The 27,462-nt window shown below is 30.9% G+C and overlaps 1 protein-coding gene across 1 annotated transcript; it reads right to left on the bottom strand.

Annotated features, from left to right (window-relative positions):
- Positions 1–5,801: 5,801 nt before the first annotated feature.
- On the bottom strand, positions 5,802–26,992 carry LOTGIDRAFT_163115 (hypothetical protein; the record flags this gene model as incomplete). Its single annotated transcript, XM_009059179.1, has 10 exons — positions 5,802–5,843; positions 6,402–6,545; positions 7,871–7,939; positions 8,119–8,347; positions 9,436–9,596; positions 17,568–17,687; positions 21,705–21,815; positions 25,292–25,492; positions 25,817–25,900; positions 26,972–26,992. 10 exons carry the CDS (start codon positions 26,990–26,992, stop codon positions 5,802–5,804), a joined length of 1,182 nt encoding a protein of 393 aa, XP_009057427.1.
- Positions 26,993–27,462: the final 470 nt, after the last annotated feature.

Here is a 27,462-nt window from a genome sequence, read left to right as displayed (position 1 = left end):
ATGCTCAAATTCTTTCACTGTATATTTTCTGTAAATTTCCAACAAGCAGTATGAATATAACTTGTAAGGTTCATTGCTTTAACCATTTGGTTATAGTAGTTTTATATGAACCACCAACATTGAATGCGAAATGGGAATGTTCAAATAGAAGCTAATAGTATCAGGTGGGCCTGAAAAAACAATTACACTTTCCAATTAAGGATCATTCATAAAATATCAAAGCTATGGCCATGATAGTTAACCTCATAATTATAGATATATTAGACATCTTTTCACCAAATTACAACTTAATTGGTTGAACCACTTTTAAAAACCAAAATTTATTGTTATTGTTTTTTTTTTTTGGCCACCTCGATACATAATGCATACATTATCAGTCTTTGATAAAACATGGAATTACGGGTTTGTGATCTTGTCATTTACTTTTGTTCATTTTATGTTGGTGTTTGTTCATTATCAAATTTTCGCTTTGCTAGTTAATTGATAATATTATCTATGGAGGTAAATTTCGCCAATAATCCATGCTCTACTGATTTGTCTAATTCACTGATTCAAAGACAAATGTAAAATATCCTATTAACTAGTACTTATAATTCAAACAACATAATGATTGAAATACTAAAATCAAATGTTTATATTCACACGTAACTTAACTAAATTGATGGATTAATGGCATAAATTGACCTCCATAATTATCAGCTGCCTGAATCACTTATGATCATATATTATTTACCTGTACACATAATAACAAAAATTTCTCAGTCAACTGACCAATTTTCAGCCTGCACCCCTACTGAAGTTGCACAAGTAGAACTTATTTTCATGTCTACATTTTGAGATAAATTCGGAACGTTCTGAAGTGACACATCTGAAATTAAGTAAATGAGGTTCTATTAGCTGAAATAGCTTATATTTATAACAAATTTGTATCTCTTTGAAAGAAATGTCAATAATATTATATTGTATTATAATAAAACAATAAGATGTAAATGTTTTTTTTTGTTCACGCATATGTAAATATGAAATGTTCGCTATGTTCGGTCACTATGTTTAGTCTTGTCTGCATGATGGAATCTTCAGTATTCAATTGTGTAGATATGTAATGGTATATTTGAGTTATTTTAACTTACGTTGGAAAATTGTATTGTTAGAAACTAAAAGAAAATAGAAAGATAATAAAAGATATGTACTGTGCAATGAGGGAGCTTTTCCTGGCCAGATACAAGTTAAATCACTTGTCAATTCCAGATTTTGGGACATTCAAGTCTGAAATACTTTTGGACTAAATGACAGGGGATATTCCCGTATCACTGAAAGGAAGGTGGAAAGATCTATGAGCACTAAAGATGTCGTAGACTGGTATCAAACGCCTCGGTTTAGAAAAAAATGAAACTTCTGCACCCAATGGGCTACTGAAGACAGGAAACATTGTGCAATGAGGGAAATTTTACCACTCTTATTTGATTTCCAACTGTCAAGGGATCTTTAAGTGCAGTTTATAACACACATATTTCTGAACTAACAACTCAGTTTAGGAATTTAAGCACAATAAAATGTTGAAAAGAAAAATCCTTTATTATGTGAGGCAGCATATCAAAACATTACATAATATATATTGTGAAGGTTATACCATTGAAAGGTGGTGAGCACTGTATAAAGAATACTTGCTATAAATCTAAATTGCTATAGTCGATTGAATTCAATTTTTTTGGTCCACTCTCATGAATAAAAAATTTGTTGTAGCATTGCTTTAAAATGAGACCCAAATTTCATTTCGTTTTTTTATTAGTTTTGATTACTTTACCCACTGCAATAACCTTTTGACCTAACCTGCTTTAACCAATCAAACTTACACCTTCTCCAGCGTTGACGGTTTGTGAGAGATTGAAGAATTTCGATTGGTTAAAGTAGATGTCATCAGATTAGGTCAAACGGTTATTTTGATGAATGTTCAAAGGTCCGATCATTAGACCCTATTCTGTGGCTACACTAAAAATGAAAACTAATAAAAGAAAACGAAGCAAAAGTTTAATAAATAATTAGACAGATTTTAAATATAATCATTTTCCTGATCTCCAAATGAAAAGTTTACAAAAATGTCCACACTGCAATTAACAAAATCTTTTTTCCCCTCTGTAAAGGATTTAAAGAATGGATTTTGATTTGTTTAAGTATAATAATGTTTTTATAATTTGATATAATTATCTCATCACCTCTATTTTATTCATTTTGAGACACAACTAAGAACCCGTTTATTGTCTTAAACAATTAAATACTGAAGGAAACTAATAAAGTCAACAATTTGTGAAAACAAAGCTAAAAATCACACATATATTTTGAACATAGATGGCTCTACACAAAGAAAGATACAAATTTGAAGCTTGGCAATATATCAATACCAGTCTAATAATTAAAATTAGACTCAACTTTCGTCTGGTTTATAATCATATATGCCTACATGAAACTTCAAAGTTCAATTATGGACAGATTTTTACGAAACTAGGTGTGAGTGTTTGTAATCACCCAAGGATGAAGCCTATTGAAAATCAGAAAAATATTAAGTTATTGCAAAAAAAACTTTGTTGTAGCATTATTTACTCAACTTTTGTTTCATTTATTTATTAGTTTTTAATTCCTGGAGACCAGGAATTTTTAACTCGTCAACACTCTAGAAGGCACAATTCTTGACAGAGTTTTACAAAACTTGGTAATATTTTTCAGTAACACCCCAAAAAGTTCAAAAGAAGTGTATGTCTGAAGGTTGAATATTTCATACTGGTAATTGTTACTGTACTGTCAAATATTTTTATTCAAAATCAAAGCTGCCACTTGGCATATATTACCTTGCCTGGCAAGCTATCTTTTTATTATAGTCCACCCTACTCTGAAGTGGCTATATTCAAAATAATTTTTTTCTTAAAAAGCGAAAGTTGGGTCTAATTTTAATCAGTCTGTCAGGGAAGATCTTCTCGATGAATAAACTGTTTGATTCAATAATAAGGAATTTTATATTAATGACATAATCTTATTTCCTGATTTTGTATCTGACTGCAGGTATTAAGGATTTGGCTGCAATAATATTTGATGACACTAATTCTATGATAAAAGTCAATTACATTAGTTCTTGCGGACAAAATCATTGGGATTACTTCTGATACAACTGAATTCATTTTTACTCTTTCCCTGATTTTCTTTGTATTTTGACATTTTTTGATATTGCTTTTATTATTAGTGCAAATGCTAAAAAGATAATCAAAACAAAACAAGACTGAAATTTACAGCCAAAAAAAACAGAAACTAAAACCACAATAACACACAAAACAAATACTTATGCCTAGAAAAATCTGGTTGCACACAAAACGGTATAAATGCTATTTGAATATCATAGTAAATCACATGAATATTTTTTCAGATCAAAGTTATTAAAAAATAGATCACAAGTTCATTACTGTGAAACAAATACAAACAAAACAAAGTGCACAGATAAAATACATACAATAGCATGGTCATGAAACTGAAATCAAAAGAAAAAGTAACAAAATATAAGTCAGATCTGTTATTAGTCTGATAAGGGCGTCTGAAAATTCCTTTATAGGGAGGGAGGGGGGGGGGGATTTTACCTTGAAATGATGCATTCTGGAGGATATCTGAATAAATGAATCTATTTGTCCCATTGCGTGGACGCCCTTGTGATCAGAGTATATAAAACACAGGTAAATCATAGGTTTGTTTGTGTTCTATTTAGAACTTTGATATAAACAACAGTATTGTCACATATAAAAAACAACAACCAAATAATAAAAAATATTCAGATCTAATGTTATCCTGAGTTCTTTCATTGGAACTATACTGTATATTTACAGTCTGTCTGAGACTGATATAATTACAATTTCAATTTTCTTTTCCATTGTAATCTAACAAGTTTTCTACCAGTCTTGTTCTAATATGTTATTTTCAACCAATCAAAGATGTAGATCCTGTTTCTTAAAATTAATAAAGAATTGTGGGATGCTGTCATATTGCTTTCCAAGTTGCACTTTCCCACAATTCAGGTCCAACATGACATGCTTTGATTGGTTTAGAATAATGATATTGGAACCTAACTATGGTAGAAAATTTATTAGATTACAATGAAGACAAAATATTAGAAAAAAAAGGAATTGAAATTGTAATCTAGTTTAAATTCGATTGTTGCCTAGATTACTCAAATCAAATTAAGAAAGATAGCACTATAAAATGTGTAGAAATAGTTGATGTCTATAAAATATAATCTATCTGTAGTCTATTTACAAGTAATCTCTTTAATACCACTGAACAACAATACCTGTCAACCAAGTATAAATTTTGATTATCAGGGTCATTTTTTTTTAAATTCAATAAAATTTACTGTTACCTTTCCATTTATCAAAAAATATTTCCTTGCTTTACGCAAAAATGTTTTTGATTTATATAGAGGGTACAACTACATCTGACAATCTAATATTTTATGAACAATTCTACTTAAGATATTCAGATATTTTCAATATTATAGGAAAGACCTTATTTAATATTAAAAATTTAACCATAATTTAACCTAAATCTTTGGATCTGTGACTTTTCATAACATATTCTCTTGTCATGATAAAGGTATCAAGGGACATAATCATCTAAATATTTGCCTTATGAAATACAAGCTATCCATAGCACTTTTAAAAATCAAAAATCCGTTATCGTATTCTCTTGTTCAACAAAAAAAAAACATACTTTGAATTTTTAGACAGAAATGACTAAAACTAGGTTTTATTTTGCAAAAATTGAGATGCCAATATTTCTCTCATATGAATGGATAATGAGGAATTACTGTATTATGCAATTTGTTAACAACAAAAGACAAAGATATTTGTCAAGTCTCAGAATTATATTATCTTGATCCATTGTATTTAAAGTAAAATTTGTCTTAAAAAGTGAAATTTGATCATGGGGACAAAGTCTTTTTGAAAGAGTTACAAAGCAATCATATTTTGAAGAGAAGATCATAACATAACCTTCATTCTATTATTGTATTTTGCTTGAAATGTTGGTTTTAAAGTTAAAAGAGGCTCTGCAAAATGGAAAGCAACTTGCTGATATATTTAATTAGGCAGTGGCAGAGCCAGGTTTACTTACGAGGTGGGACGAAATAGCTGAGATTTCTAACCTAGTTTTAAAATTTTTGCCTGAATAACTGGCTTTCAGGGCTGCAAGTGGGGACGGCCCCCCTTTTGGCTCCGCCACTGTAACTAGGAAACAGAGTAACTTATTTGGTATCTAGCTGAACTCACCGGTAACAAAGTTTAAACTCCCAATGACCTTAGGAAGGTGATATCATGACATTCAATGTATTTGAGTAATTGTTCCAAAGCTTAAATTGATGCATATCGGTTAATTAAATGATCAAATTTGAAGGAAAGCAAATTTGTGCAAGGTAACAACACACATTGGTGCCGAAATACAAATATATATATAATAACTGTTACCTAGGCAACCTGGTTATATAATATCACAGTTAACAGCATAACCTAGGTACAGTGTTGCAAAGAAAAACATTTTATTTAATAAAATATCAACAAACCACCTCTTTACAAAAATTTCCAATATTCATTTGTTCCCAATGTCATGTTTGTTTAAAATATTTTTGATTATTTCCTTTAGGTGAAATGAGCTGGTTTAGAGAACATTTTCTCTTTCAGAAATGGTTAATGATATTCTATTCTATAAAATTTTATAAGAAGATGTGTTCTTGTTTAGTTACTTGAAGCTCTGTATTCGTTGATCTCTTGCTCTTATTCTACTATTTCTACCATATCACTTGGTTTTCTTCCAAACTGAAATCATTTCAAAATATAACTAACTTGAAATAGTATAAGAAACAAGCATGATTAACTTTGTCCTTGAACTAGTGAATACAGCCTGACCAGTTTCGTTTAGGTCTTCCTGGGCAACTAAGCAAGAGTGAATTCTTGATCTTTATTATGCTAAAATAATAATAATGCAGAGGCACAAAGTGATTTGATCATAAAAAAACAAATGGTGTTTTATGTCCTACTTTTCTGCACTTTTCTTGATGTGCTGATGAAGACTTGCAACGCCATGCATTGTGCAATAAGGGTTTTTTTGCCAGGACAGTGGCATTAACCTGCCTTTTTTCATTTTCCAACTGTCGAGGGATCTTTAACATGAAAAGCCTGTAGCACTGTCCCATCTAAACAACTAAACGCTTTTTCATGTCGGCCGCTGCATCACTGACAAGGGAGGAATTCAGAGAAAATACAAAGGTATTATCTCGACCTCTGCAGGAATAGAACCCTGGACCTCCAATAATAAAGAGCAAGCGTCTAACTCACTGAGCCACTGCTACTCCCATTGATCTCAATCAAACATACCTGTATATCAGTGAGTTCTTTAAAGAATCTCATTGATAATTTAGGTTGACCTACTGCCGGAATCTGTAATACTTCTCCTTCATATACTATCTCTTTAACTGGACATACAACACAGGCTGTTCCAGCACCAAATATTTCTTTTACCTATAGTTCAAACAAATACATAGTATTAATCATACTGTATCAATTCCTCAGGTAGACAAAAGTACTACACTTGGTATCGATCATAATCTGATGTATAGTGAAAATATTCTGTGGATAGTATTCAATTCATTTTTGAATTTTAAGATATCATTATTTGTGTCTCCTCAGTCCCAATCAACCCCTTTAAGACTAAGATGCTATACTTAAATATTTGAAATCAGAGATAATTTACACAAATAATATTAATTTATGTTATTTAATCCAAAACATAGTTTAAAATGAACTATCATTACAAGCAACGTCTAACAGTAAAAGACAAGTCTCTTAATAAACAGAGATTTGAATGACTTAATATTTCAAAGACCGTTGATGGAAGGTGACTCATTCACAGTTAAAAACTTGATCATGATCTGTCTTTTAATCAAAAGATAATAAAGCGTAGATTCCTATCTTACACACTAATGGTATAAGACAGAAAACACAGTACAGTATACTCTGTGTAATACAACATACACTTGGACCGCAAAATTGTCGGATTAGAGAGAGTGTCGAAGTACTTAGAGTTTCAACATTTTTTAACATTTGCCACGTGTTACTATTTATAGCTCTAATAATAAGACAATAATAAAAGACAATTCAGTTGTATACGTTACTATTATTTAATTGTTCATATTTTGAGCTACTGTACATATACGTTATTTATTGGAATTAATTTTGTCGGCAAACTTTGTTTTGAATTCTTCTTTACGTTTTAAAATGTTGCTTATTGTCGTTTGACGTTAACCAAATTTCATAGCTAGATATTTCTGCGAAGAGCGCGTCACTTTTTCGTAATCTCTGATAATTTGCTGTTTCATATCCAGAGACATATCAGTACGGGCACACTTGACAGGACAAAATCTTGAAGCAAGGTTATTGGTGGTGATTAATCAGCAGAATTTAGTTCAGCGATCTTTTGTTTTCATAAGATTTGATCCGGATTATCAATAAAATAAGCGATTATCTAATTGACGATAAGTGATTAAGATGAGTAGATGTAGGATTATACAGTGTTGTAATTCGTAATACACAGTGTGTCAGAGAACTCAGAGTTTTTTAAACTAGCCTAAGAAAATGATGTTGTATTACGCAGAATGTCGGAATACTCAGAAGTCAGATATTACAGAATACAATGTACATAATACTCACTACTCAGAAGACAGATATCACAGAGTGCACTGTATAAAAAAAAATATATACAAATTCTTCTCCGATCCCTTTTCCTTAACATTTCATACTATCAATAAAACTTACACGTCTTTCTCCAACAAACCAGATATACTTACCCTATTTTCTTTTAAAGCTTTTACAACTTCTTTCATACCGTATGGTTTTTCTGTTACTTTGAATTCTCCCTACAATGAGAGCATATTTCTATGACAGCAGTCCAAGTCAAATGTGAAACACTTTGCTTTAAAACATAAAATGTTTGTAAATATTGGGCAATGCAGACATCACCTACTCCTTGCGCCTTCCAGCTGGATTACCAGTATCCATAAACTATAATAAAGAATCATGAAAGAAATTTTCTTACCCATTCTTCAGCTAGTTTAATTAATGATGATCTAGTAACACCAGGTAAAACTAAACCATCTAATGGATGAGTTATAAGTTCATCTACACCTTCTTCATTGGTCCAATACATAAATAGATTCATGGTACCCACTTCAGTTAGTTGATGGTCCTCTCCATATAACCATAATACTTGTTGGCATTTAGCTTTAACAGCATTGCTCTGTACTTCAATAGTTGGAGCATAATTTCTGTTGGACAAATAATTTACGTGTATCAAAATGATGTTCAAATTAAAAGTGGTCTGATTTGTTCCAACCTTCAATACTCTCTAAAGATGGGTTCCTTATTTTTTAGTGGTGAATTAATCCGATTATTGATTTATTGGTGTTTCTAATGAATTATCATGTATTCTTAATCATATCATTATGTTCTTATTGCATATAAATTATAATTTAACCAATCATAAGTGTCCATGTATGTACAGTCAATAATAGTGATCACAGCTAACAGTCAAAATTTGAGTCCAGAATTATCCGCGTTTGAATGTTAAAATGATGACTCGTCATTTTAAGATACTCTGTGATATATAGAAAAGACTAGACTAGTTTGAAGTATTTTTAAAGGAATTATATGATTTTCATACATTTCTAGTACTTCTGAAGACTGTATACACATTTTCAAGACTTAAATCAACCCACCACGCAATTTTTTCAGTAAATGTACATAAGGATGAATTCAACGCCATTTAATCAAAGACCCAGACTCAAATATTATCAAAATATTCAAGACCTCAAGTTGTCTTTAAAGCCATGTGGCATTAATAGAGTAGTTTCCCCTTAATCAGTCACAGTTGTCTTTTCTCTTACATGTACAGTTATTCAACTACTATAAACATACAGCTACTAACTACTGTCTGATCATTGTGATTTCTAAAATGATTTTGGATTGCAATTATTCCTGCAGTAGTACAAGTTTTTTTGACCCAAATTGTCTTTGAGGTCAACTTTAGATACATGTGTGTTTACTGGCCACACACTAACACAATATATACCTGAGTAGGGGGTATACCAACCGTTACTAAGTGACATCATACAACTTGGAGTTCAGGGTATATGACGTTGTATTTCATTTACACTCAGGCTTCAAAGCGTAAATGTTAAGAACTGTTTTGGAATTTATATTTGTCGTCCATTTAACAAAAATTTGGTAAAGCATCATTCAGAAAGCAGACTTCAGAAAGTACTCCTGCTTGCAATGCTAATCTGGCCAGGCTATCCCGTCATGCCAAGTTTGCTGGAACTGAATTACTAGGATAAGAAGTAAAAATTTGACTTACGATCCCATCTTGTAACTACCACAACCACCAGGCCAAGCTCGAACATATTTTGGATCTGCCATCAATGTGACTGGCTCTAATCCAGTAGTAAAATATGATCCAACTGGTCCCACAATGACAAACAGTAAAGCTTGTTGTGATTTACTCACACCTAATGTTGGCTGAAATAAAGAAAATATTGTGATCAAATTTCTGTAGAGAAATAAATTTTGCTGATAATTTTAAAGGTCAAGTTAGGCTTCAACCCCAATTAAAATACAGCTCTAGATATTTTGTTTAACAAGTTACTTCACTCAAACTATGATCTAACAACATTATTGAGAAATAAAAGTTACAATTCAGAAATAATTCAACTCTGTTTAGAAAAACATTTGTCCACCACTTCTGTAAAATTATTGTTCATTTCGCTAGCAAATACAGCCAATCAGAGGCATCAATAAAAAGTTTGGAAACACTACGCCTTAATGTTTACAGTCTTTTTGTCAAGAGCTCTTATTTGCTGTACTTGCTGGCATCAAATTCAATCAAATCGCTGCACTCCATGATAATAGAAAAGCGGTCATTTGAGTCAAGGTATAAGCAGATGGTCTGAAGATACAGACGATATCATAATGGTCACTAGAATAATCCTGTTACATGCAAATAAAAATAATGACAAGGCTCATTAATTAATTAATATGATCATCTTCTTTTAAACTGAACCAAATACCGGTAGTCCATTTATTTTTCCTATCCAAAAAGCAAATGGGTAAATGGATGGGATTTAATTGGAAAAGCTTTTAGGATGGTCATGGTTAATTTACTTTTTTGGGTAAAATTTGTAAAACGGACTGTAAAAGGGTTAGATTTTATAATGATGTTACTGAATTTGTTGAAGATTGCTTGATATATTTGTAAAAACTCATGTTTAGTGATAAGGATTGGGGAAGGAACGACAATGGCTGTAACATACAATCAAATCCTGGACCACGTTTCTCAAAAAATTGTGCACATCAACAAAAGAACAGTTTTGACATTATCAAATCGTTAATTTATAACGTTTACACTCATACGTTAATCTACGCTATTTTGAGAAACAGGGTCCTGTTCTCCAATAGTACAATAGGCTTCTTAAAGAGATTCAAAAGAGGTTTTCTAGTCTTTGTATTTGTATTGGGATAAACTTTTCGATATTAACATAATATTATGGCAAAGCTTTTGAGGAATTACAGGAACCACAGACATTGGAGGGAAAGGGGAGTGATTCAAATACAAGAAATACATTTTATGCAAATACACAAAAGCTGTCAGTGTCCCTGATACAGATGCAAAGGCTAGAAAACCTCTTATAAATCCCTTTAATCATAAGTAATACCTAAATATTTAATTAATAACATATCAATTTATGACAATTTTAATAGTGCTTATTAGTCATGATATTTGTAATTAAGGAATCCAGCATTTCTGCCTTCTAGAAAATTTTCACATTTAATTTATAAGGAAAAGGAGTGTAGAAAAATATCTGTTTAGGTGTGTATTCTATGTTAAAATTACTGGCTACTGAACACCCTATTTCACAACAATAACTTCTCAACAATATAATCATGACAAAAGGAAACTGCATATTGTTCTTAACAATTCGTTATGGTTATATACACATTGAATAAAAGAATATATAAAAAACCTTAACCAAGTTATATTATATATCCAGATAGTGTATTGTATTGGGAGAGGGTTTAAAAAGGAAAAAAATAGGGGGTATAAAAGCGTTAGAAAGGTATGAATGTATAACAATAGAATGATACCATTTAGAACCAGGTACGCGTAACAATACAACTCTCTTCTTTCCTACTGACTCGCCTATATTCTAAAGATTTTAATAAAACATTGAATAATAATGTGATAATAAGAATAATAATAGTATTTGATTCAACATAAGATATCCTTGAAGACAATACATTCAGGATTTCTGGGTCACGAAAGATTAATAGAAACCTGACCCGTTTGTTTCCTTCAAGATATTTTGTTTGGCAGTGTCTATCTCGCAAAAATACCCTAATTTTAATATTTAAGATCTCATGTGATATACATGTAGCTCCATATCCCAAATATTTCCTTCGACCTTGAAACAAAGCTACTCGCATGAAGGTTGATTTAGCCAGAGAGTTGAGAACGCTTCTAAAATATTCAACCGTTTTGGATAGCATCCCCTACCTTGAATACTGATATAGGATAAAAGACTTCTGAAGGTGACAAAAAAATCTGAACAGAAAGCAAAAGAAGGTAACTTGACGAAAAATTGACAGCTTAGAAATATCATTCCTTTAACAGGGTTTAAATATCTTACATAGCAACTTCAGTTAAACCTTTAAGATATAACTATCGTTGAACTTCAGTTTTGCATTTTATCAGATCTAAAAATTTGTAGCAACTTTAATGTGTGTAATTTGTGTTTATCAAATTCATCTTTTGTAGCAACTTTACTTGTCTATTTATCAGATAATTTTCTTTATAATTATTTATCACAGCAATTTCATGTCTATCAGATAACTTTTGTAACAACTTTAGTTGTCTGTTTATCAGATAATTTTCTTTATAATCATTTATCACAGCAACTTCATGTCTATTAGATAACTTTAGTAACAACTTTAGTTGTCTGTTTATCAGATAATTTTCTTTTTTACTATCTTTCACAGCAACTTTATATGTCTATCAGATAACTTTTGTAGCAACTTTACTTGTCTGTTTATCAGATAATTTTCTTTATAATTATTTATCACAGCAATTTCATGTCTATCAGATAACTTTTGTAACAACTTTACTTGTCTGTTTATCAGATAATTTTCTTTATAATCATTTATCACAGCAATTTCATGTCTATCAGATAACTTTTGTAGCAACTTTAGTTGTCTGTTTATCAGATAATTTTCTTTTTTACTTTCTTCCACAGCAACTTTATATGTCTATCAGATAACTTTTGTAACAACTTTACTTGTCTATTTATCAGATAATTTTCTTTTTTACTATCTTCCACAGCAACTTTATATGTCTTTCAGATAACTTTTGTAGCAACTTTAGTTGTCTGTTTATCAGATAATTTTCTTTTTTACTATCTTTCACAGCAACTTTATATGTCTATCAGATAACTTTTGTAACAACTTTACTTGTCTATTTATCAGATAATTTTCTTTATAATCATTTATCACAGCAACTTCATGTCCATCAGATAACTTTTGTAGCAACTTTAGTTGTCTGTTTATCAGATAATTTTCTTTATAATCATTTATCACAGCAACTTCATGTCCATCAGATAACTTTTGTAGCAACTTTAGTTGTCTGTTTATCAGATAATTTTCTTTTTTACTTTCTTTCACAGCAACTTTATGTCTTTCAGACAACTTTTGTAACAACTTTAATTGTCTCTTTATCAGATAACTTTCTTTTTCATTATTTACCACAACAGTAACTTTATATGTCCATCAGATAACTTTTGTAGCAACTTTAGTTTATCAGATAATTTTCTTTATCTCTATCACAGTAACTTTATATGTCTATCAGATAACTTTTGTAGCAACTTTAGTTTATCAGATAATTTTCTTTATCTCTATCACAGTAACTTTATATGTCTATCAGATAACTTTTGTAGCAACTTTAGTTTATCAGATAATTTTCTTTATCTCTATCACAGTAACTTTATATGTCCATCAGATAACTTTTGTAGCAACTTTAGTTTATCAGATAATTTTCTTTATCTCTATCACAGTAACTTTATGTGTCTATCAGATAACTTTAGCAACTTAATTGTGTGTAATTTGTGTTTATCAGACATAACTTTTGTAGCAACTTTAGTTGTCTATTTGTTTAATCATCATTATCACTATCTATCACAGCAACTTTGTGTGTCTATCAGATAACTTTAGTTGTGAGCCAATCGTGTTGATCAGACATAACTTTTGTTGTCTACCGGTATTTATCGGATAACTTTCTTTATCACTATCTTTCACAGCAACTTTATGTGTCTATCAGATTACTTTAGTTGTGAGAAATTCATGTTTCTTGGACATAACTTTTGTAGCAGCTTCAGTTGTGAGCAAATCGTGTTTATCAGATATAACTTTTGTTGCAACTTTAGTTGTGAGATTATGAGAAAACTTGTGTTACATCTTTAATTTTGAATTATCAGAAAAAGATTGCAGCAATTTTTGATGGATGTACATTTTTACAGTTTTAGTCTTCACAGAAGAGTATATGTATAAAATTACTTTCATATTATGTACTCTTATGTATATAATATTACTTTAAAAATGTATAAGTTTTTAAATTTTAATGTTAAAGGAACAGATGCACCATTTTTTTTTTTTTGATCAATCATACTGGAGTCTCAGCAGAAACGGGAATTTTTCGCTAAGCCAATCAGTAATAGCATTCACAGCACAACGTAGAAATTTGAGCCTTCAAATCCATTGTCCAGAAATATCCGCGTTTGAATGTTAAAATGATGACATGATGAAAAGACATACAGAAATGGTGAGTAAAAATTCCCAGTTTGAAGAATTTTAAAAGGAATTATGCGATTATCGTACATTTCTAGTACTTCTAAAGACTATTTACATATTTTCAAGACTCAAATCAACCCCCCAAAATGTCACATCTGTCCCTTTAAATGTCATATATATATAAATCATATCATAATTTCAGATTAATGCTGGTGTTACATTTAATACTTCCATTAATCTAAAATTGATTCTTAGAAATACATGTATTTTAAGGATATAACACACCCACAAAAGTTTAATAATACATTTGAATAGGAACAATTGGTGATTTCTACACCAAGGAAAGAAATTCATTTCAATACAGAATGGATGATACATTCTGATTAAGTGGACCGCAAAACTAAATTCAACTAATTTGAAAAGACTGAAAGCTGGGCACCTGTATGCACCCAAATTCATATAAAAGATTTTTTTGAATGAAATAATGAATTGTTATTGAAAAGAAATTGAATGAATATGCTAGGGTATTATTAGTATTATATTTATATATTTGTACTTTGATCTGTAATAATACATGACAACTGAAAGGTGATAAGATTTTATATTTTATCTCACTGCATTATTCACTGAATAAACATCTCAAATTCAGACTAGTAATATCTATAATAATTTTCACTGTTCAATCTCGATATTCTCTAAATCAGACTTGCAATATCTATAATAATTTTCACTGTTCAATCTCGATATTCTCTAATTCAGACTTGCAATATCTATAATAATTTTCACTGTTAAATCTCGATATTCTCTAATTCAGACTTGCAATATCTATAATAATTTTCACTGTTAAATCTCGATATTCTCTAATTCAGACTTGCAATATCTATAATAATTTTCACTGTTAAATCTCAATATTCTCTAAATCAGACTTACAATATCTATAATAATTTTCACTGTTAAATCTCGATATTCTCTAAATCAGACTTACAATATCTATAATAATTTTCACTGTTAAATCTCGATATTCTCTAAACTTGCAATATCTATAATAATTTTCACTGTTCAATCTCGATATTCTCTAAATCAGACTTACAATATCTATAATAATTTTCACTGTTCAATCTCGATATTCTCTAAATCAGACTTACAATATCTATAATAATTTTCACTGTTAAATCTCGATATTCTCTAATTCAGACTTGCAATATCTATAATAATTTTCACTGTTCAATCTCGATATTCTCTGAATCAGACTTACAATATCTATAATAATTTTCACTGTTCAATCTCGATATTCTCTGAATCAGACTTACAATATCTATAATAATTTTCACTGTTAAATCTCGATATTCTCTAAATCAGACTTACAATATCTATAATAATTTTCACTGTTAAATCTCGATATTCTCTAAATCAGACTTGCAATATCTATAATAATTTTCACTGTTAAATCTCGATATTCTCTAATTCAGACTTGCAATATCTATAATAATTTTCACTGTTAAATCTCGATATTCTCTAATTCAGACTTGCAATATCTATAATAATTTTCACTGTTAAATCTCGATATTCTCTAAATCAGACTTACAATATCTATAATAATTTTCACTGTTAAATCTCGATATTCTCTAAATCAGACTTACAATATCTATAATAATTTTCACTGTTAAATCTCGATATTCTCTAATTCAGACTTGCAATATCTATAATAATTTTCACTGTTAAATCTCGATATTCTCTAATTCAGACTTGCAATATCTATAATAATTTTCACTGTTCAATCTCGATATTCTCTAATTCAGACTTGCAATATCTATAATAATTTTCACTGTTCAATCTCGATATTCTCTGAATCAGACTTACAATATCTATAATAATTTTCACTGTTCAATCTCGATATTCTCTGAATCAGACTTACAATATCTATAATAATTTTCACTGTTAAATCTCGATATTCTCTAACTCAGACTTGCAATATCTATAATAATTTTCACTGTTAAATCTCGATATTCTCTAACTCAGACTTGCAATATCTATAATAATTTTCACTGTTAAATCTCGATATTCTCTAAATCAGACTTGCAATATCTATAATTATTTTCACTGTTAAATCTCGATATTCTCTAACTCAGACTTGCAATATCTATCAATTATTTTCATTGTTTAAGCTTAAAGGTATTGTAAAGATGTTTTCTAAATTTTGTATGTGTATCGGGGACACTAGTCAATTTGCACCATTCCAATTTTCAATCAAAATTCTACTAAAACTAAGTGTTTCATGACGTCACCCCCTCAAAGGTATCATGTGAAACAAGAAAATTTCTTCAGGGGTGAAGACATTTAGTTTAAGTGGTATTGCAGGAACCACAGACATCTGATTGAAAATCAGAATGGTGCAAATTGATGCTATCAGTGTCCCCGATAGGCTTAAAAATTTAGAAAACCTCTTTACAATCTCTTTAATGCTCAATAAATCAATTGAAGAGCGAAATGTAAAGAAATATTAATGCAGAACCTGAAACATGATGTTACTCAGAGATTCTGTGCCATCTTCAGACAGAACACAGTTACAACATGCAATTGAGAGTCTTTATATAGTTAATGTGAAAAGTATTGATTTTTTTTTGCATAAGGAAACTTACACCAAGCCCAACAAACTCTTCCTGAGCTAACAGCTTGTGTTTGAACGAAACATAACATTTTTTAATAATAAGAATTTGACCTTTAGAAGAATTTTAGATTTATTAATGACCTGGCAAAATCTTCTTTTCATTAAAGTTCCATGAGCTAATCAAGCTTTTCAGACAAGAAAGTGTTTTATGAAATAAAGTTTGTCTGCAATTGTGTCACCATTTTGAATCTATATTAAGTTTGTTAATCCTTTACCAAGAATCCCATTCAGAAAATGTATAACTTAATGGAAATTGCAAAAATAATTTAAGAAATATAACCAAAGAACAAAGTTTGTAAGTTATAAGTGCATAAAAAAAGTAAAATTACTAAGGTTGAAAGTAACTTTCATCTAGATGATAAATTGATTGCCACATAAAAATATGTTCATTTTACAATATCCAGCTTCAGACAATGTAAAGTCTCCTTTTAATGAAATAAATAAAGTCTTTTGGTCACATGCGAATCACTCTTTTGGACCTTCTGTTTTTTTAGTAGAAACTGTTTTGAGCTTTTTTTTTTAAATTGAAATATATCAAGACTGCTTTTGTATTTATTTCAATTATAAAATATTGTTTCAAGAAATAGAAAACAATTAATACAGGTCAAATAAGTTTCAGCACTGAAGCATAGATAAAGTCACAAATTTAGAATTTTACATTTGTAACCCAAGACTGCTAATTTGACCAATAGCACATAAATATTGAACAAATGTGGAAAAATAAAAGATATATGACTTTTGAATTTATGATAGAAAAATGACTATACCAAAAAGGTTTTTGCAAAAAAGTAGGATGTAAAACTCCATTCATTTCATTTCATTTCCAAACAGGTTTTTCATGTGACCATAAAAACTTTGAACTGATATTTTGACCAATGTTTCAGGCTGCTTTTGTTAGACATTTCTGTAATATTGTGTAATATTACAATGTTATCTAGAATGAAATATCAGGAACTAAAACAAAATATATATATATTTAGAATACTTACATCATTACCAATCAAAGTTGGTCTAATATACAATGAACTATTTTCAGCTTTTGGTACCCATTCTCTATCTATTAGAATTAATTTCTTTATACAAGATATCAATTCCTCACCATCAAACGTCTAAAATGATAGAAAATAAATTCACTATACAGAAGGTACTTGTTCAATAAATATTCTGGCACAACAGCTAATTCCATATCAAAATTCTAATGTTATATCTTTATAACCAGGTGTCCTTTTCTATTATTTGAAAAAAATCCGTCAAAATAAATTTCTAATTCCGCTTAAAATAAAATAACAGAGCCACATGTGGCATAGAGTGGGTCTTTGCTCATGTGCCAATTTGCAAGGGAATCTGAAAAATTGTACTTTTTGAAGGTTGTGAAACCAGGCTACGTATTCTCGAAACGATCCCTAGTACTAGATCTTTCGAGATACGTAGCTGAAGTATAGTCAGAATCCCAATGAAAGTATCAGCTGATTGCCAAGGTCATTGACCTTGACTACCTTTGCTATCTTTATCAGTTACACTAACAGTGAAAGTTGTCATAAATATGAATGCACCTTAAGATGCGGACAGACTGGGCAATTAACTCAGCCTAATGTGTACCAGATATCACATTTGCCCGATCATTGGCCGAAGCCATGCGCCAACATCAAGCATGTTTGATATTATTCACCGAATATTTATCACCCTCATTTCACAAGTGTGTCCACTCTGGTGAAGTCTATTGTGAACTTATCCATAACTCAACCAATCACAGACACGTGACAAATAAAATGGCAACCTCCAGTGATGCAGAAAAGAAATAGGAATTAATTATGTTAATTTATGGAGTCAAAACCCAACTTATGCAATATAAGCAAATGTCAATCTTCGTTTCTTTCACCACCATATTTTTACCGTGTGACTAAGTGTCGTAAGCATGCGTAATTTAATATTCAGACGAGTTATCAAATCAGGCATTTGCCTAGTGTGTCCACTGCGTCAGTCAAATGAATTCGGCAGCGAATAGTTCAGTCAAAGTACCAGAGAATAAAATTCGCCCAGTTTGTAGGTAAGTTGTAAATAAGTATATACAAGAGATTTGAAATTAACACCCAATTCATTATTATAACACCCTTATTCAAATTTCAGCTTCATCTAGTTTTTTTTGGAAATGTTTTTTGTCATGGTAAATATTTGAGGTATGATAACTATGATACAGTAGATATAATAAATATAATATTTCTACACCTGTTATAACAATAGATAGCTAGTTATATTAGAAATAGTCAATCATCTATATCACTAATATTTCTCATTGAACAATAGTCAAAACATCAAACAATATACTTTTTCACCACCCAACATTCTCTGTTTAAAAAACATCTAGCATATTTTAAAAATTGTCCCCTATACAAAACAACCAGCGTTCCATTAAAGTTACACTCAAGTAGCTGAAAATTGTTTGGCAGTATAACTTTATCAGCTGATAGAATATTCAGTCTTTTCTACAAATTCAGAAATACTTGTATTGTTAAAGGTATTTTTTGTGGAATTACAAAATCCACAGATGTCTTTTTGAAGATAGGAATGGTACACATAAAAAATTTAGAAAACATCTTTACAATCTCTTTAAATTCATTCAATACTTAATGCTTAGAGCTATGCTTAGGTTATTTTCAGAAAGATGTTTTCATATTTATTCCTAAACTATTCCTGAAATTAACCGTTCATTCCTGTTATATTTCCCAAATTTTAGTCAATTTTTTTTATTTATCCCCAAAATACTTATTTCCTGATTATGATATCATTAATCCAAAAAGTTCAAGTTTTTCTGAAATTATAGGAAATCAACTAGAGATTTATAGTAGTGCTTGGTGAATTGCGATTTTTTCCACTGACTTGACTGAAATTGTTGGCTTCTTATTTTTTTTAAGACAGTAAGTAGACCTTTTAAGATGTAGACCTACATTACCAAATATCACAGTTATAAAGTTATAAATTAATATATATTGAAACTTTAAAAATAAAATATTAATCATTATCATTGTTATAGGAATCGTATTGTGGCATGATTGGCAACACCCAGCACTATTATATAGCATCTAGCAACTAGAGTGTTTTGCCAATACACATTAAAGGGCTAGAAAAAGCCTTCAAGTCCATTTTTTAAATATACTTCTACAATATTTTTACTGTGGCATAGAAAAGTCAGCTAGATAATGACATCATTTGTCAGGGTGTCAACCATATGGTAGTCGTGGGTTCTTATCTTGGTCAGCATGTGAACGTCTGGTGATTGCAGTCTTTAATTATTATTTCAGTTGACTGAGATGTTAATGTGTAAATGTGAACCAAGGTTGTTATCCTTGTAAAAATTTTTCTTTCTTTCTCTTCTTTTTTTCTGTCTTTTTTTCTTTCTTTATCTTATACAAGCAATCAAAAACACGAATCAACAGAGAATTATTTGACCGAATCTTTTTCCCAAACCTCTACAATATGCTCTCTCTGCCATGAAATTGTGAAATTTTTCTGTATGTTTCCTTTATAATTATCTTGTACGATCATTCATAATTAGTTAATAGAGAATTTATAAATAGAAGCTGACATCTATAAGACACAATATAAATACTGAGATGTTCTTGTATTGTTTACAAGTTATAATAGAAAAGTTAGATAGAAAATATATAGAGTGAATCCTTCATTCAAACTCTTCACCTCTGAAGGAGCGACTATGAACAAAAGAAACAAAACCCTAGAATAATGACAATAGTTATAAAATTAGACAAGATCTAGAATTGTCAAATACTTTGGCCTACATTTTAAAGGGGCAGTATGTAAAATTTTCATCAAAAACGTCGTAAATTATACCTGAACATATTTCTAAGCTATTTATATCTATGTATCTTTTTGATCAAATTGAATTGAAGAGTACTAATAGTTCATTAAGCAGTTTGATCTAGTTTTGGTGTTTGGCTTTATAATGGCTCGATATTATTAGTTAGAATACAGAAGAGACATATTTCTCTACAATTAGTTAGACATTAAATTTACTCAAATCTGTACAGTAGTTTTTTAACAGCAAAAAGTCTTTTTAAGAAAAAGAAAGCCCTTTTAAACTTGGGTTACCTCTTATACACCCTTTACATAAAGCAAAGATCTTGCTTAGTATAACTGCAATTGATTATTTCTTATACTAATAAGACAAATGGTAGACTAAAAGACCTTGTTCATGAACACGGCTGATAACGCACAACTTGAAAAGGTAACGTTATGTCACTGCATAAAATCACCACCTTGACGTCTTTAAAACCTATTTCTCCAAACCCACTAATTTGAAAATTCTACCTTCACATATTGAAAGGTCAATTTTAAGCCCATTTTCTTGCTGTTGGGTGAGTGTATAATAATTCATGACTTCAAATTGGCTACTCATTCATATGACATTGATATCATAACAATGGATGATGTAATTTGTGTTATCTCATAACATTTCAGATATCAATTTCTCATGAATCAGGGCTTTGTGAAGTGGGTATAATAATTCAATACATTCAACACCAGAATGCACATTTAACATTTCAGACAATAACCTTCCAAACTGATGTCCAAGAGTATGGACACAGTAGCAGTGTAGTGGTTCATTTTCAGAAACTCTGGCTTAGGAGCATTAACTTGCCAAACTAAACCAAACCAAGCCTAAAGTTCCATGCACGCGAGGGGTCTTGGTCGGAGATTTTTGTCGCTGACTAGAGTCTTGTCAAGAGTTTAACCGACTGGCAAATGGACACAAGGAGACAAATTTTTCAGTCAGTCATTTTCCACCATGTCGATAATCAAGTACAGATCATGCAATTGTAAGGAAAATGAATCTGATTGGATGATGACGTTCTGTCTTGCAGACGATAAAACAATTGGAGTTGTTTGATATTATAAATCCTGTCGGGGACATTAATCTTGTCATGGAAGCATAGGCACACGCGAAATTCTATTCAAGACTCCAATCGGCGACAAAAATTTCTGACCAAAACAACTCGTGTGCCCTCATCTTTACCAATCAAACCTTAAAGAAGTCTGAAAGATAGTGGATTACCTATGACTGTGGTTATTAAAAACCTATCAGAATATTAAGCTGAATCATCAATACTTACTGGAAGATCACATCTTTTGGCAGTTTTATTCATTCTTTTCATATTCTCCATTGGTCTAAATAATCTTATCTTTCCATCCACACCCATATAGGCTTTCATACCTTCAAATAACTAGAAAATAAAGAGATGAAATTACACACCATAAATCAAAAGACATGCATGATATAATGTGCATTCATTTTTTTCAAATAATTCTATTTTTTTTGACATTTCAAATAAAAAAGAATCTTCTCAGAGGAGAAATTATAGTCAACTTAGAGAGCTGACAAAACGATCAAATGATGTAACTTTTTGCTAACATATCCTTTGACGGGCTTTAATTTTGTAGCACAATCGGTTGTAGTTATAGTTCTTTACATACATTTGCTTGGTTAGATCTTACGTATAAATGCTTTCCGATCGACCCGGAATAAGTCATCTCTACTCATAAAAATCAGATGATCAAGAAAAGATCAATGCCAAGAGGTTTGGCCAATGACGATCCTTGATTGCGAGCCCATGTTGCAAACGGCCTCCATGAAAGTTACGCTAGCGCTCTACAACACAATTACAGTAATGAATGGTCAATATTTGGTCAAAAACTAAAACTATAAGTTTAAAATGATTGTACATATACACTACTAAGAACTCTGAGGGATTTAAATTATTTTAAATGAAATTTATCAACCAATCAAATTTTTTGACTAAAGTTACAGCCCAGTGGTTCCAACTGTTTTCAGACTTTACACCCCTGGAGACTGAAGTAATCATTTGAGCCCCTCACACCCCAAAAACCCCAAAAAGATGTCCACACCCCCAGGGGGTGAAAACACACCAAGTTGGCAACAAGGTTGGCAACCAGAGGGCTTGCCCTATTTAAACAACAGAAATGTATATATTGTTACATGAGCAATATTACAGGTATGATAATCTGGCAATTTGTCATGTTAACACATTGTGGCAGAGTATTTAGTGTTATGACAATTATTGTGACACCTGAACCATGTTTTATACCATTTCTTTATAATCTACATGCAACCTTTTGTTAAACAAGACAGTTATATTTATCATGTAATTAATGAGTTAAAAAGAAGAGAAACACAATATGAATCAAACATCAAATGGGTTTCCATTTTGCTATGAAAGTGGGCAATCAAAGACAGTCCTACAAGATGCATTGGTCTACTCTTTCTAAATTATCAACTGTCAGTCTGACCTGCATCATTGACAGGGGGAAATCATCAGGTAGATTTAAAGAGACAGGTGCACCATTTTCGGGGGTTAATTTTAATCTTGAATATATGAATATAGTCTTCAGAAGTACTAGAAATATATGAAAATCGCATAATTCCTTCAAAAATACTTCAAACTAGGCATTTTACTCACTTTTCCTATACTTGTTTTTTCTATATATCACAGAGTATTTTAAAATGATGAATTGCATATTAACATACAATTGCAGATAATTCTGGACACACATGTATTTGAAATTTATTTCATAACTTTAAGTTAAATACCGGTATGTACTTATTTTAAATAATCATTTTTGAAAGACTTTGCAATTTTTAGAATCAGGTGAATTCATTGTTGAAAGGAAAGATAATAGAAAACTGTCAGGTGATTTGTAATGTGATTGTAAAGAGATTTTCAATCAATTTGAACCATTCCAGGCATTTTCAGGCAGACGTCTGTGGGTCTTGTAATTCCACTAAACTTAAGCATTTTATGATATCACTAATCCAACGGTCCTTAAGCAGCTTTTGCAATAGTGACAATACCAACCATTTCATTTTAGTGGAATTGCAGGAACTGACGACTCTCAGAAAATTGGAATGGTGCAAATTGATGCTATCAGTGTTCATGATATACATAAAGATAGTGGACCACAGCCATATACGCCCAACGCGGCATGCGGATGGTAAATATTCAAGATTTTGGGGCAAGGGCAATAACTCTGCTTCTAACAGTCGAAAATAGCTCAAATTCGAACTTGATCTTTGTTTTATGAATATGTATAAACATACCAAATTTCATTTGATTCCATCAAAAACTCTAACAAGCAAATGTTAACGGACAGACAGACAGACGGACGGACAGGGGTGCCGACAATATACATCCACATAGAGAGATGTGGGCATATAAAAAGTGTAGAAAACCTTTTAATTGTTTTCTTCAAAAGTATCAGGATGCTAGCCCTCTAAGCTATAAATATATATGTTGCGCCTTAGAAATTCCTTTAATACACCTTAATTAAGTAGAACGAGTGAGCAACTTATTTCAATATCTTTGTAACAAGACTAAAATAGATATCATAAAAAGTGTTACTAATGCTGAAAATATGTTATTAATTTGATTGTACTTCATGAAAGTATCATCCTATTGTATCCATCTTTGTATTTTAATTGAATAGATATTTCCACTATGACTAGTCCAATTTCTTGAAGAATGGCTTCCTACTGAAGCGAGCAAATTAATATCTGAAGCATAACAAAAAAACCACAACACTTCTATTTTCAATCATAAATCAAAATTGAAGGAAAGAGATTAGAAAGCATTTGAATAAGTGAGAAAGCTTAAAACCCATTTACAATGAAGAACAATAAGTACAATGTCGCCAAAATACGAAAAGTGTTAGGAACAATAGCAATACTTGAAACTACCCTATAGAATACCTTTCTCATAATATAGGGTGTTGGGTGGAGCATCCTAACTAAAAGAATACTCATCACGAAATTGTCGAATACCTTTATATTCCTATAAAATATTTTTGATTGTAATATTTCTTCTCTTTGAAATGAATTAAAGTAGTATATATAAGCAATCTTTTATTATAAACTATTGAAAAAAATCAGTGAACCCCACCCATTGGACCCAACCAAAACCCATTATCATATAGTCATAATATATAGGAGTATATCAATAGATTGGATTTAAACTTCAATAGAAACAAGTCTATGAAGACAAAATCTGTTTCTCATTAAAATAAATACAATTTCTTTCAGTAAATAAAAGCCCCTTGAATAATAATTCTTACTGCAAAATAATGTTTATGCAACCAAATTTTTTCAATTAAGGATGTTATTAAATCTTTACATAGAAAAATGTTTAACAGTGTTTCCCATGAATTTAGATATGAGATTTAAGGTATTGTTAATTTATCATTAGCTTATTTAAGTTTCTCATAGTCCAGGGAATAATCTGAATGACATGACTTTTGATGCATTATAGACAAACCCAAATTAATTTTTTCAAGTGGATTCAACTGTCCGGAGTAAAAATGATTTCTAAATTTACAACAACAATTTTCATCAAAGACCATTTCCTAAGTTTAAACAGCAAATTATGTTTTTAATATTCAAAAGACAAAATTTGTGGAATTGTGGGATAACAAAACCCAAACAGTCTGTCATATTGCTCTACTGGAGGTTTCATTACATTATTACTTTTGAGACAGACTTGGGCAGATTACCATGGAGACTGAAAATATCAGACACCAAAAAGAAACAAAATTGTAATCTATTTTTCATAGATTGGATTCCATGGAGCAGTGCTAGCCAACATATTGATAGGTTTGTAAACCTCCAAAAAAATCGGAATGAGCAATTTACCTCAATTCCATAATGAAGAACTTTAGCAGCAGGGTGAAATGAGAGATTATGTAGTGGACTTATATGTGGTTTACCCCATCCATTCTTACTGGTCCAATCTACCTCTAACATATGATCAGTAAAATGATGACCAAACAACAACTTATCTGGTGTTGGTTTAGCTTGAGGACTTTTAGTTTGTTCAACTGTTAGGTCAGCATACTGAAAATATACATTTAATACAACTGAGTTATGAGTTTTCAAATTTGAAAATCAAGGATGTGAAATGCCCGACAAATCTGCCCCTACTGAGTTCCTCCAATGCCATATTGGATGGGATATTGGAGATGGGTTTAAGGTCAGACATATTATTGTTGGATACTACAATATAGTCAAGGCGTCAGTTTTGCTCCTCAACATACTAAATATTATGTAATGCAACAGACAAATTTTTGTCATAGCTATTGAGGAATCATTTTTCCCAGTTTGTAGAATATGAAGTAATCTTCTTTTAAAAAGCTAAAACATTAACTAAATGAAACAAACCTTAAAAGTTGATGGAGATGAAAAAGCCCGGACTGTATTGAGATATATTCCATGTTTAACTTGATAAGTTAAAGTATTGAAAACCTGAAATAAAAAGTTTTTTAATTGTAGAAAATGATAAATCCAAATGACTTTCCAATTTTAAAGGGACGGGTAGGCCATTCTGTGTGACAAATCATATTTTAGTCTCAGAAAAAAGGATTTTTTTTTAGCCAAGCCAATCAGTAATAGTCTTCACAGCTCACAGTCCAAATTGGAGCCTTTAAGTCCATTTGTCCATAATGAGTAAAATTCCCAGTTTGATGTATTTTTGAAGGAATTATGTGTTGTTCGTACATTTTATTTACATAAATTCAAAACTCAAATCAACCTCTCAAAATTTGACCCTTTAAGTTTACACCTTGATAACTCTTAAATGTTCGTTAAATAACCTTTTGACCTAACTCCATGATATCTGCTTTAACCAATCACATTTCTACCCTCTCCAGCGATGGCATTTTGTGACATGGTGTTTATCAGGTTAAGTCAAAGGGTTGTGAGGCAAAGTTACATACATCTCTCAAAGCAGTTACTCCATGATGACTTTGCCAAAATTGTATTGTATACATACTTTCAATAATGGGCTAGCATATGAAAGGAATCCCATAATGTGATTTAATTGTGCAGTCAAAAAGTGCCAAATAATCTATTCATATATTAGTAAGGCTTGTATTAGCGTAGATAGTAGTACATAGAGATACCTTTTACTACAGGCAATAAATAATACAAAAGTAGGTCAAATATGTGATGATGCAACTCTAAAGCTATATGTGCAAGTTCAGAATTTTACAACTTTTCTCAGATTTTTTTAATTCAAACAACATTCATTATGGAAGAAAAGTATTCAATATTAAAGTAGCCATCACTGACATAGAAAAATATCGTATGACACAGTGACAGCTTTATAATTTGACATTGAATGTTTGACATTTTGTGTCGAGGCAACTCGGACCACTTAATAAAAGGGTGATAAATTCGGTAACATGACAGGCAATTCGTAAATTTCATTTATGAATCCCTGCTCTGGCTTGTTGATTATGTGGTATCATTTACCAAAATACGTTTCATTTGTGTTTAGGTGGTTTTATTCTCCAAAACATCTTGTTCTATGATTACCTGTCTTCCAATGGCAGCCATGTTTGTTGATATTTTGCGATGTGGGAAGATAACTCTCTGGCGTAAATTGAAGACTTGGATTTTACATTCATCGAATACTTCTGGAAAATGTTCCTCTGGGATAAGATGATAGTTAGTCCAAAAACCTTTTATGAGAACGAAATTTTATAAATGCAGCAGCATATACCATCTTGCTTTAAAAGCAACCAATAAAGAAATAGCCACTAAAGTGTTTAAGGGACAGATTCGCCATCCGTTTGACTTAAGTCTCAGGATCAGGATTTTTTTAGTTAAGTGTTAGGCTACATTGTTCACAGCTCACCTATGAAAGTCCTCGACAGATGTCTGTCATTCAAAAGCCTACATGTTAATTGTCTTTATGTCGATGGCTGTATTCACTAGCGTACAATCCAATCAAATCTCTGCATGCCGTGATTCAGCCACAGTTCGTAATTACTTGACATCGGAAATGCATTCTGGTTTTATCACCA

Source organism: Lottia gigantea, assembly GCF_000327385.1.
Source record: "Lottia gigantea unplaced genomic scaffold LOTGIsca_38, whole genome shotgun sequence".
Classification (NCBI taxonomy): domain Eukaryota; kingdom Metazoa; phylum Mollusca; class Gastropoda; family Lottiidae; genus Lottia; species Lottia gigantea.
The sequence above is the reverse complement of the archived record's forward strand: the minus strand, read 5'-3'. Positions and strand labels throughout refer to the sequence as shown.